At 40.3% G+C, this 13,645-nt stretch overlaps 1 protein-coding gene across 6 annotated transcripts in view; it reads right to left on the bottom strand.

The window, feature by feature from the left end:
- The window catches only part of tenm1 (teneurin transmembrane protein 1), a 165,114-nt gene that overhangs the window by 76,630 nt on the left and 74,839 nt on the right, over nucleotides 1–13,645 (bottom strand). For all 6 annotated transcript variants that reach the window (XM_058063859.1, XM_058063856.1, XM_058063855.1 and 3 more), the window contains 2 exons: nucleotides 3,735–3,937; nucleotides 1,196–1,400 (listed from right to left, as the gene is read on the bottom strand). In XM_058063859.1, coding sequence (XP_057919842.1) covers nucleotides 1,196–1,400; nucleotides 3,735–3,937 — 408 coding nt within the window. The remainder of the gene's footprint in view (nucleotides 1–1,195; nucleotides 1,401–3,734; nucleotides 3,938–13,645) is intronic.

Genomic DNA, 13,645 nt, shown 5'->3' on the forward strand with positions numbered 1-13,645 from the left:
AAACTCAAACAACTTAACTTATATGTGATTTAAAATTGTTACCATATATGTTGTCCGGATTTTAAGACATTCCAGGCATGTTTGCCCTGTTGGACATCGAAGAAGTTACATCGAAAAAGTTACAACACTCTGCCGACAAATCTTGGTGATGATGAGTTTGTCAGAAATACTTGAAATATTGATTCGCCTGACCACAACATAGCTTCTACTGGATGAAGTATCGTCCCAAATGCTTTACAGTCCAGAGATGTCCAGCGTACTTCTAGAAACAGTTAGCACATAGCCAGTGGCAATTTTAGCTTTAATTGTTCCCTGTGCAAGACCCCCTTGCCAAAATAGTGACATATGCTCATCTTCCTGTAGTGTGAATATAATGTAAAGCCACGAGCCACATCCTGACAAACTCGTTCACCGGCCGCCATGTGCATTTTGGACAAATGGATGCCTGAACAAGCCTCCACAGCCGTCTTGGTTTGTCAAGCTGCTGCACCCCAAGAAGTCTTTCTGCTATCTCTTAGGGGAGACTTGAATAAGGGTATGAATAATGTTGGAGATGGAATTGTTTGCCCCCTCACCCCCCAAAAAAACAAACAAAAAAAATACACAAACAAAAATGTCCAGGGTATGAATACATTTAGACTTAAGTGTGTTATTTGTGATCCTCACCCCATTCCCTTCCCCTGATGCATTTCACACTTAACCAGTCATCTATGTCAAATCCTTATGCTATTTGACCATATGGCTATGCCTGTATTTGACAGATATTTTATACAGTATGTTCCATTCTCAACTAGTTATTGTGACCTCTTTTGTTCCAGCGCCATTATTCCCTGTAATCCCAATGCAACACTGCTCTGGTAATTATCCACTTGTCAATATTCACCCATGTAGTGTTGCATTATTCACAAACTTCAATTTATACTGGGGTGCGTGTGTCATAGCAATCAGGCTCTGCTAGCAAGTTTTGTCATTACTCCATACCAAACTGCGTGCCAAAGTGCAATAATAAAAAAAAAATAGTTCCCTGAAAAAGTCAATGAGTTTAAAAAAACACTTTTGTCAGTTTGTTGTTTAAATAAACTGAGCGAGGACAAGAAAGCGCAGCGCTCCGCAACAAGTAGACGGACACCAGAAATGTTTGTGTTACCAGAAAAAAGTCAAATAGTGCTGCCTGTGGAGCTGAAATCTGCCTTACCTATGGGAGTGCTGTGGAGCAAGACCTGCTCCAGGTTACGTCCATCATTGTAGAGAGCCAGGTGCCAGGTGCCAGGGTCCATGTACTCGATGAAGCGTGTCTCTTGAAGGCCGCTCAGCAGCAAACCTTTAGGTGCTTTGCCAGAGACCGGATCACTCAAAGACCTGGGCAGCGCCTTCCCATCCAGCAGTTTCACAAAGTCAAACTAAACACAGTGTGAAAACACAATCAGACAACAGAAACAACTAATCACTCAAGCCAGAGTAAATGTGTGTGGAATTTGAAAGGCAAAGGTAAAATAATAGAGACTGTTCTCATACACGGCAATTCAGTTCAGAACAATTCCGCATTGTCTCGAGCAGAGTCTGAAATATCCAGGGTTTTAAATGCATCCCCTCCCTACACAAAAAACTATTCAAAATGCACACAAATGATGAACAAAGAAACATAACACTTTTACTTTGATCCAATACTTGCTTCTTAACAAAGATGGTTACGAGGCAGCGGTGAGAGATGTGAGCACAGATTTGCACCACCTTCATGTTTTGTTATGTGTAAATTTCATGTCTCTCACTTATCAAAGTGCTGACACTTTAACTGACTTCATTGTAAGTTATTTTGCAGCTGTATTAATAAACCATAATAAAAGATTTGTGACATAACTGTGTTAATTGGCAAAGAACTACAGAGTTAACTGCTGATGATGTCATACAGGAGCTGCAGGACTTAAGCTAAGAGGGACATTTTGTGACAAAAATACGCTACAAACACAGATGAACTTTCCAAGTGTATTAAACGTACGCGCTAACAGAACATTTTTGACTGACACTGAAAAATACGCAAACCAGGAAGCATGTTAACCAAGGTTATGCTGCACTCTATATGCAATACTCTTCCATCCTTAACGCTCATTGAAGTGACATGTGCTAACGGTGCCTTATTCCCCAATGAAGGGTTGTCACATTAGTGTCAAAAACCACTAATTAGATCTTTCTGTGGAGAGTGAAAAAAACAGCGTGTCACATTTGAGCGTGAACATTATGCTTGAAACATTTCACATGTATACACCCGTAGCGTTAGATAAGATAAGATTAGATTAGATAGTACATTATGAGGAGAGTATTACAAAGACCACATCCAATGCCACCAAGCGTAACAACATACAATCAACATGACAGGTAACAACACCAACATTACAGTAACAGGTCAGGCAGACACATCATGAGGCCTATTCAGGGCGGCTATGGCTGAAGGGATCAGGCTTTTCCCCAAACGGGCCCCCTTGAACTTAATTGTTGTGTATCTCCACCCTGAAGGTAGTGGGATGAGGTATTGATTCAATGGGTGCGTGATATCCTGCGCTACGTTATTGGCTATACGAATGATGGACCTGTTGTTTAGTTCTGTAAGATCGGGTGTGAGGAGACCAAAGTGGTAACAGTGGAACAGTACAGATGGATGGGTTCAATGAGACTTGGGTAGAGTAACAACAGAAGGTGGGAAGGTGGGTGCCATATTAGTTTGAGGAAATTAATTTTAATAATATATTTTGTTATTATGTTAGGGCACACCAAAATGCATCAGCCTCTAGATCTGGTTAATTAGAACATCAGCAAAGTACGAGGGTAGCGTCTGTTACAGTAGGATTACAGTATAAAGGTAGGCCAGGTTGCTGATGAAACGGTTAAAGGAGACCACATAACAGAAAGTCAGCTGGTCCAGTGTATGAAATGATGATTGTACCTGCAGCTGAAGTTTACAATAAAGTTCAAATAGGCAAATATACAGCTTTAACCAGCCACTCTTTGATAAAACATCCCTCCATCGCTCGACTCATCGCTGTGTTCACCCACAACATTTTTCAATAACAGTAAAAGTGATAATGTTTATTTATCCATTTAATTCATCCATTTATTTTGCATTGTTCCATGCATGTAAAACTATAATTATTCTCATCAAAATGTGTTAATAGTTTTGGGTATCTGGGCGGGATGAATTGGATTTTGTATTATGTCTTTTGGGATTTAGTTATTTCTGTTTTGTGCAAAAAAAAAAACAACAAAAAAACAGTTATGGTTTTAGTACTTTAGTACTTTCTTAGTGGTTTTTTTTACACAATTTGTGGGTTTGTGGCTGCACGGAGGTTGTGTAGTTAGCGTGCAGATCCGGGTTCAATTCCAGCCTCGGCCAGATCTGTGTGGAGTTTGCATGTTCTCCCCGTGCATGCGTGGGTTTTCTCCTGGGGACTCCGGTTTCCTCCCACATTCCAAAAACATGCTCGGTTAATTGGCCACTCCAAATTGTCCATAGGTATGAATGTGAGTGTGAATGGTTGTTTGTCTATATGTGCCCTGTGATTGGCTGGCCACCAGTCGAGGGTGTACCCCGCCTTTCGCCTGAAGACAGCTGGGATAGGCTCCAGCACCCCCCGCAACCCTCATGAGGATAAGCGGTAGAAAATGAATGAATGAATAGTGGGTTTGTGTGTTTTGTGTTTTGTGCGGACAAAGCATGAGGTCTTCTGGTCACGCAGACTTACCTGTGTGTGTGTAGGTGGTATGTTCCTGCGTCCGTACACCCCCAGAAGAGCATTGTGTGATAGCGAGAGATTGAACTTGATGTGGGTTGGATGATGCACAGTCATATGAAACCTCCAAAACAGTCCTGGTGGAATGGCCTGACTCTGTTGAGTCCCGATGTCGACCTCGCCACGGTCGATGGCGCGGCCACGCACCCACTTGTCTGCAGATACAAAGCACAGATGTAAAGGTCATATAGTGTATATGTATCAAGGGGAGGGGGGTGTTCTCATCACTAATCAGAAGAACAATTAAATACACACTATGTCCTTAAACATTACTGGGATCAGCAGTTGTACTAATGAAGTGGAACTGAATAGCTGAATCAGGAATGACATCTCACGGGTTAAAATCCTGCTTTTCAAGAGACTCTGCATGGCGGTAGCTCGATTAGGTTCATTTTGTCTTCACACTGAATGAATGTTCAATTTCTTATATTTCAACAACCTTTTTAAGGTGTGTTGAGTACAAATTTGACCATGTTTCAACGGTCAGCTGCCAACTGTGACGTGGTACCTATCAGCTGTGCTTGCAAGGTGCGGCCAATCAGGTGAATCTGACCGGTCTGCTTGGCCCCATCAACATGTCAAGGTAAAATTTCCACTCAATATACTTTGCAAAAGTTTGTCCGAATGTAATATTTTCAACATTCCTGCATGGCATTGCATTGGATAGGCTTTTTTTTTTTTTTAAATAAGTGTTTCATCAATGAGCTGCCTCGCGGGGCTTTGTCATGTGAGATATTAACCTTCTAAGAAGAAAGAAATCGTGTGCAAAGAGAGTTAGAGCGAGGGGTGAATACACATACGCGTGCATTCACAAATAGCGTCATGGCAGACAGATAATGTCTTGAGTGAGAACATGTCTTTGTGTGCAAGGAAAATAGGCATTTCCAAAAGTCTTGTGGCCATCAGCTCTTTGCCTCTCCATAAGCCTTTATCTACCACCAGGCCTTAGTCTTTTGTGTCGGGGAGCAGGCAAACCTCTTCAGCCCTCTTTGTGTCTGCCTTTATGGGGAGATATATCTGAGCTTCGAAAAGAAGATGGAGGAAATACGGTGACAGAGGGGGGCCCGCCGATCGTTACGGCCACAAAGGCAGATGAACAGTTAGGGGCAGATTCATGGACGAGTGTGCTCACTCTCTATCTATAATGGTCGTAGCTTTACCACTCCATTATAGTGGCACCGTGCACACCCACAGGCTAGCTGTCATACATCACATGTGTTGTCAAATAATATGGCGGCAAGAGAGAGCTGGCAAAGTGTCTGATTACACCATCAGTGCTTGTTTTTTTTTTTTCTTTTTTTTTTGCATTCACACTGATTATTCTCGCAAGAAATCTTGCACAGACACTTATGGGCTATAGGTGATCATTTCAAATGGTTATTCCCCATTGCCCAATGATAAGACATCAAGATATTGACTCGATGTCAGTTGGATGGCTTTGCATTAGCCTGTATTCGTGCCACATATCATTGTTCCCCTCAGGCTCAATTATAACAACCACAGGGCTCCCTTAACTTTGTTTTCCCTTCAGATTTATAGCTCGGGGGCAATTCTGTGCTCAACAATGGCAATTGCATGCTGACTCCATTCAAACCCCTGCTTCTTGTCGACAAAAACTCTCGCAAAACCACAAATGCATTACCTGCATAACAGCGTATCCCACTGGGCATGCTTCAGTTGTTTATGGTGCTGTATGAATATGTACCATAAAAGTTGTTAACTTTTATTCAGCATATTGAATCTGTTAGAAAAATGGAATACAATTATAAAAATTGGACAACGATATGCAATTACTAAAAAAAGTGGATGTTTACATTTCAATGACTGTATGTGACATGTATGTGATCTGAGGCCAATAAATGATTATTATAAATCCACAGTCTATCTAGGGTCATTCTGATGGGATACAATACAACCGATAATAACAATAAAACAACACACAACAAAAAGAATCAAACATACCAATGCAGGCTGTGTGGCTACCACAAAGAACACATGTGAATCTGAGAGATAACAGCTCTGTATTCCCAAATAAAATTCATTGGGAACAAAGAATTCAACTGGGATATTCTTAAAATAAAAAAACCCTCTGAGGACTACCACACAAAGTCTATTTTAAAAGCAGAGGCAATTTGAGTATCCATGCAAAACAATCCCTGTCCAAAAGCTCATGGTCCTTTGGTTTGGTTGTGATTGGACAGAGAGAAAAACACACAAAATGCTCTCCAATTATAGTAGTAGGATATAAGCAGCTTGGTGGAACTAAAGTATGCTTTTATGCATTCCTGCTGAGTATACCTCAGCAGTCTATTCCACTTAATGCTAATCCTTACTCTTGTGGCTCACCACAAAAAAAGAAAGGCCAGCAGAGAGATGGATGTCCCGAGGACAGCGTCCTTTTATTCAACTCTAGATAAATCCGACATGAATCGGCCATGGCAGTTGGCAGAACACGGACAAGGCGGACATGAGCGCAGGCAGCACGGCAGGCGAGCTGACTGGCAGCGAGATGAGCAGCCAGGTTCTTCTGATGCTAATTATTGTACCGCAGCTCTGCAAGTCTGATGCAATGCGAGGACAGAGACCAGTGCTCAGGGCATCTGCAAGCATGGCTAGTGTGTAAAGCAGTGTGGAAGGGGGGAGGTTTAGTGGGAGGAGGAAGAAAATGATGGGCAAAGGAATGAGCCAAGAAGAAAGTAGCATGTCCAAAGAGAAGCTGGCAGCGTCAGGTTACAGCTGCTGATGCAAGAAAGAGGAAAAACCCTCCTTGCATCTCTCTCAGCAGCTGAAAATTGTACAATTGCTCCGTTCGAAACGAGACAGGATAGACACGTTATTTGAGTCCGGCAGAAAGCAAAATAGAAGAGATGAGATTTTGTCTGTCAATCAATGTGCCAACCCGACGTGGCACTCTCGTGGGATTTTCTATGGCAACCCCAATTTACATATGCTTATGACAGAAATAAATTGAATGGCAATGTTTTTACCTGTGTTGAGATTGAATACAACAATCATCAATTTCAATAACCACACAATAACATAATAAGCTCCGGCATGGCCACAACCCTCGTGAGGATAAGAATTACATTTTTGCTCGGGTTACAGCTGCAATAGTGGCTCCTGTTAGGGATTACTGTGCCTGTGTTGAGAGCACTGAAACCTGCAATAAAATCCTATTGTTTTGGCGATCAAGTATGGTGCTTCTGTTTACTGACACCGAACCACCACTGTAGGATAGCGCGTATCATCACAACGTCTTTGAATGCATGTTCTGAATGCCTTATATTTGTATCATTTCTTCCCACATTCCATAGGTATGAATGTGGAGGCAACGGCACTCTTAACATCTGCCAATATTGACTTTGACTTTAGCATCCCATTAGCATCTTACCACGATATCATTATTTAACAATACCTTGTAAAACAACAAATGATTTTTCTTATTGTATAATGTTAGTAAAAGTAAGCTAGTGAGGTTGTGTTACATCTTTGGGGAAAGAAAAGACAAACTTGTTGAAAATGCACTCACTATAAGTTACATGGTAAATAAAAATCTAAAAGTAAGGAACAGCACCTACAGTGTGCTTTTATCATTTGTTGGAGGCCATAAAATAAAATGTTATCCTTTTAATTCTATTCATAATTGTTAGCACCGAGTGCTGTTCAACGATAAAATGATTTTTCTTACAGTCTATTCATGCTAAGAATGAAACTAATACCGATATGTGTCCTTGATCAACCAAAAGACATGATGGACAAGAAAAAAAAAGCTTAAATGATTCTACACCAACTAATTAAACACGCAGTACATGTCATGGTTTTTTGACAAAAACACAAAAAGGTCAGGTTGCAAGGTCTTGAAGCTCAGCCTCTGCATTCAGTATTTTGAGTGCCTATTGTGTGCATACCTGGCCAGCTAATGACTGTGGGCTACATTAGGACGAGGGATACAAGGTTTAATTATTTTTTCTTGCCTATGGGTTATTCGGGTATAAAACAATTACACATGTAATCATTTTTTCAAAGGAAGCAAACTGTCTTTGCAATGGATGTTATTATCCCTCAGATTCTAATAAAGCAAAGAATGGAGAAAAAGTTCGGCCAGAGTCTTGGTGACAAGACATGTCTGGAGGGATTGGAATTGTGTGTGTGTGTGTGTGTGTGTGTGTGTGTGTGTGTGTGTGATAGAACATATTTGAGCCCTGAGTGTAACTCTTCCACACATTGGTGCAGACAACATTAATAGTGTTCCAAATGCAAGTGAAATTGCCCCAGGATGAATAAAAATATCCCAACGGTTAAGGTCTCTATAATTACCTGGATTCAATTAAGGTCTTTTTGAGCAGGTGGCTTAATAAGCTTTCAGCCACCTCTCGCCACCGTGCAGCCTAATGAGTGTCAGTCAGTCAGGAGAAGATAATGCTCTTGGCCTGCAGCTCCTCCATTACGCTCTCTTCCTCACCGTCCGCCATCGAGGCCTCCGGTTATGTCCGCGGCTGACAAGTCTGCCTGTCTTCAAATGTATTTATCCCTTGACTGTTTGGATTTATGGCTGCACGGTGGACGAGTGGTCATCTAGGACACCGGGTTTTGATCTCTGTGTGGAGTTTGCATGTTATCCTCGTGCATGCGTGGGTTTCTTCCGGATACTCCGGTTTCCTCCCACATTCCAAAAACATGCTAGGTTAATTGGCCACTCCAAATTGTCCATAGGTATGAATGTGAGTGTGAATGGTTGTTTGTCTATATGTGCCCTGTGATTGGCTGGCCACCAGTCCTTGGATGGATGGTCATATAAATTGCATTTGTTTATTACTCAGTATTACAGTCGTCCCTCGTGTATCGCGATTAATTGGTCTCAGATCGGACTGTGAAGTAGGATTCCTAATTAATAAATTGAATAATTATGCAGTTAGAGCATAGAAAACTCATTTACAACCTTCTAAATATGTTTTTTTAACATTAGATCCATGTAGAAATGAAATAACATCCAGACAGGCGTCTTTAGGCTCGTAAATTTACACAAGTAAGACTGTGTGTCACTATAAATGTGTTCCTTAGGGGCGCTGAGTGGAGGGTGGACAGGAAGTGAGCTGAATTTTAGCTTGCAGTGGGTTACTGAAGCAACAACGGTGCACTTTTTTCTTCTGTTTTTCCTGTTCATGGTCCTGATCAAGTCTGATCAAGTCTGGAGTTTGTGTCTCACAGAACATTACAGTAACAACGCTGCCAACTAGTGGCCAGACAGCATATTTGAATGTGTTTTCTGAATGCCTTACATGGGTATTTTAGTGAATTTAGAAAGAGGAAATAAATCAGTTAATGTGATTATAATGTGTTTTGGTTAGTCTCAAAAATATGTTTGATTAACTGCAAATTAAATTCTGTGAGCATACGAATACACAGAGTAATAAGTAGACCCTGCAATCAAAACATTCCTTGATAAAAGAAAATAGAAAAGCGAAAGTAGATGGAATTGGCACTACAAGCTTCTATTCAAGCCTGCTATTCCAGCCAGTATGTCTGCATCTTGACATTCTCCCACCTGGATCCTTTGCTGCCCTCTCTAATGAGCAATCGCTCTTAGGTGCTTCACTCTGTCAAAAAAGACAGGAAGGGCAGGGAAAGATTGAAGACTTCAGAAAATGTTGAAGCATTGCATAATTTACATGCACATGATTTTTAATCTCTGAATGTAAGAGGTGTAATATTTTACGCAGAAACGCAGAAAGTGGATAAGAGGAATACATTATTTAGTAAGAAATTTATGGAGACAATATTTAATAATTTTTATATGATTTATATCATTTTATATGTCAATATTTCTCATTAACTCATGATAAGAGTAATTGAAACCATTCATTCGGCCCCTGCCACACACACACACACACAATCGTAAAGTCTTATTTTCATTAAAAAACAAATCACCAGTAATAAATATACATTTGTTAGTCGCCAAAGACATGACCTCAAACAAAAAAAGACAAGTCAGTGGTTGCTAATTTGCGTTATGTCTTTGACCATGTTCACACTTGCAGTTTGTTTTTCCTCTGATCCAGATGAAAACTGTTTTTTTTCTAGTCACGCTTCTGGTCCAGGCCAATTTAGCATTCACACTAGCATTTTTTTTTATCATCGGACCAAAGGCTGCCGAGTAAAATACATGCATAGATGTATAGCTTTTGCGAGGAAAATGAAATCTACAAAACAGTAATGCCTGGTCTATATATCACAGTTAATTGGTTCCAGACACAACTGTGATAAATTAATTTTAGTGAAATGGGATTGCTTTTTATAAATGGAATATTTTTGTTGTTGGGAAAGAAAACCTATTCATGACCTTCTATATTAGCTTTTAAACTTTATTAGAGCCCTCTAGACATGAAATAACACCCCTACAGTTACCTTTAAACTCTTATTTGTCAGTATAATATTTATAACCGAAAATAAAACATATTACACATAAACAAGACAACATAGATGCACACATTCACGCTTGTTGTTTTTCTAGACAACATACATCCTGCGGTGGCTATTCCATGGCCATCAACATAACATTATTGACACCCAGTGACCAGTGTAGTATACTGCACATCACGTCTTTAAATGTGTCTTATGAATTATTTGTCTTTTAGTTCATTTAGCTTTTTTTATGCTTGAAAATACTTCCTTTAGGTCGATAATTTGTAATGTTTGCTTATATACAGTATGCATACATATTTTATTATTGTTTTTTTACAAATAGGCAACAGGCAACCACTAAACAGTTACTACTTCACTTCTACACTGTATTCGTTCCTTGTATATTGTGGTTAATTGCAACTATTCATAGTTAGAAATATGTATTTTTTCATTATTAGAGCCCTGTAGACATTAAATAACACCCCTATAGTCACATTGTCACACCACATTGTGCAAAACTACGGGATATGGCCACCGTTCATAGCATATAGAACGCTACTGATCTAACTAGTTAGTCTTCAACTGATGTGCGGAACAACGCCGAAGTAAGAAGTAAAGGTCATACCATTTACACACTGAATGGGAGGAGAACTGCCATGGCTTACTTCCATGCAGTATTAAGGTCTCATCAATGTAACATTATTCCCACCTCGTGACCAGAATGCTACATGCGAGTTCAATATTTTTGATTAATAACTGGCCATTTTCAACCACGATATAGTGATAGTTAATAAATATTTTTTTTCATAAACCAAATTCTGTTGGTGCCTTTAAGAGTACCGCTACTGGTACCAATCCCAAGTTCTTTAAAAGGTGCCTTGAATCAATGTTGAATTTCTCAGGCAGTATTTTGATTAGAATGCAGGGTGAGTAGCAAACAGACATGTTGCTGCTCTAAAGCTTTCTCAACTTGAGGCATGGCTTTCACTAAATACTAGCGTGGCTATGTGCATGTGTGTGTGTGTGTGCATGTGTGTGTAGCAGTTACATCCTGAGAATGTATCCCAGCGTGAGAAAATCAATGAGATCAGCGTAACATGGACTCGTCCATCAGCATTTGCACCACCATTTCCCTCTCTCACCGATACACACATTTCCTGTTCCCACATACAGACAATATGTACACGTTTTCTTACACACCGCTCACACTCCCCTCTAATTTCTCTCTGCAAGGAATATTGATGTGCTCTTTAAGAGCCCTCCTCTCTGTCACTTTCCAGTCTGCACTCCATTTCCAACCACATGAGAGTAAAAAAGAAGAATTTGGCATTGACTCTCCTTCCAGACTAGCAAGCTACCAGTGCATTGGCTCAGGTGGCATTCCTCAAGCTCCACATGTCATTAACTTCACTTGATAAGGAAATATCTTCCCATTGAACGTCACTTTGTGTCATTCCATGCCATTAGTACATCTGACACACCCCAGTGAGTGAAATAGTATTCGTAAAAGCTAAAACATTCTCAAATTTGCATATGAGCATGTCAGATAAAGAAATATTAAAAATTATGTGCACTGTCACACACATCATGCTCAGCTGCCTGAACCTGATTATCACGGGGTGAGTGGAAATTAATTTAATGATAATTAGACATACTTTTATGTTTAAGAGATGATGAACGGCTCCTGGTGATCTGTGGAAACCACAGGAGACCACAGAATAGAAAAACAATGCGTATACACATGACACAACATGTCAGTTACAATCTACTAATGCATGAATGCTTCACGCTGCTTCTAATCCATGCAGGACTCCACCGAATGTATTTGCTGATATTCCTGCAGCGCTGCCATCATGTCAGACGTTCAGTTGTAGAAGTTAGTGTATCCCGAAAATCCATACATGCATTTTATTTATTGCTTGTTCTCACTAGAGTCACGATTATATGAGCCCAAGGATAATATGGGCATTAAAGAGGACCTACTATGCTTTTTTTTCCACTTTTTGACCTATAAATGTTGTTATAATATTGTATTCTCATGTTATTATCTTGTGAAATTTCCCATTGTGGGACTTATAAAGGCATATCTTATATTAAACGATGCCAAAGTGACAGATAATGAGGTTTGAGGTCTGCAGATTGCCTGCACTTAGTGAACGCGGACGTATGCATCCAGAGGTCCTCGGGAGCGCTTGGGAGTGGGACCAATCACAGCAGAGTGGGTGTATAGAGATTCCTGAGGGTGGAGTAAATTAAATAAACCATTTGGGTTGGAAGCAGGAAGTCCACAAAAACACTGCAGAACGAGGTGCAGAATCTAGAAGATCTAGAAAGCTTTCAGATTAATCGTCATTCAGCATCACTAAATTAATAGTGGAGCAACTCGGAAGATATGTGAGTTGTGTTGAAAATGAGTCTTGATCGCATGGGAAGGGAGATAGAGGATGTGTGCGGATGTTATTTTGCCGTAGTTGTGGCCATCAATAACCTGTTCCAGTCAAGAGGTAGTTGTCGTCAAAGTCGACGCTAAAATCGCAACTATTAATTTAGCACCAAAATGATGCACTGATAGCTACTCAATGTTTCAGTGTGGTTTCAACCGTTTAGGTCGACGTCATTTTCAGTATGCATCGAAACAGGACGGGATGATTATTACCGCTCCATCATTCTGCCGAGTCTCACTGAATATTCTATTAATATACTCCCACGGCTACATTGTAGCGTGAAGAAAATGACTGTAATTAATTTTATTTTTATTTATTCATCCAAGTAAAATAGAATGGCACTTTTGCTTTAAGTTAAATGTACATTTGGTGGCAAATAAACACGTATTTATAAAGACATTATTTCAATGTAATTGCTCATATTCATCACATTTATGCAAGTGGTGCATATGTTAGCCATCCATCAAGTAAATTGCTATCCATCAATCATTTGTGTCTGCTTCCCACCTCCTCTGCCTCACGTCTCTCTGCTGTCATGTCTTTATCCTTTTGGCACTTGCAGTTTCCTCACCAGCCTTTGCGGTGTAATCTCGGGGATTGTGTGTTTTCTGGGTGTGAGAGGTGATGGGTACAGCAGGATGAACGTGATAATCTGCCGCACTGGATTACAGCCCCATCTCTAATCTCTCCGGCCCTCTTCTGTCTAGGGAATACCTCAGATGATAGTGAATTAATCCAAGCCCCCGGCTTAGCTTTGCCCATTTTGATTTCCCAGTTTTCATCAAGCACATAAATCAATAGAAGTTGAAACAATAGATTGTTGTGATGCATGAGTCAGAAGCGAATTCAATGACCCCTGTGTGCTCTATTATCTCGGCTTTAACTACCGATGAGACCCTTAATCCTCCGAATGTGAGGATTCATCAAGAACCGTCGCTTTAGGGATGTCTCAGGTTGCCTAAATTGAAGTGTGTTGCAGTTTAGCTTAAACCTTCTCCGTCTAAGTGCCGAACATGA

The sequence above is a fragment of the Doryrhamphus excisus genome, chromosome 23 (assembly GCF_030265055.1).
Source record: "Doryrhamphus excisus isolate RoL2022-K1 chromosome 23, RoL_Dexc_1.0, whole genome shotgun sequence".
Taxonomy (NCBI): domain Eukaryota; kingdom Metazoa; phylum Chordata; class Actinopteri; order Syngnathiformes; family Syngnathidae; genus Doryrhamphus; species Doryrhamphus excisus.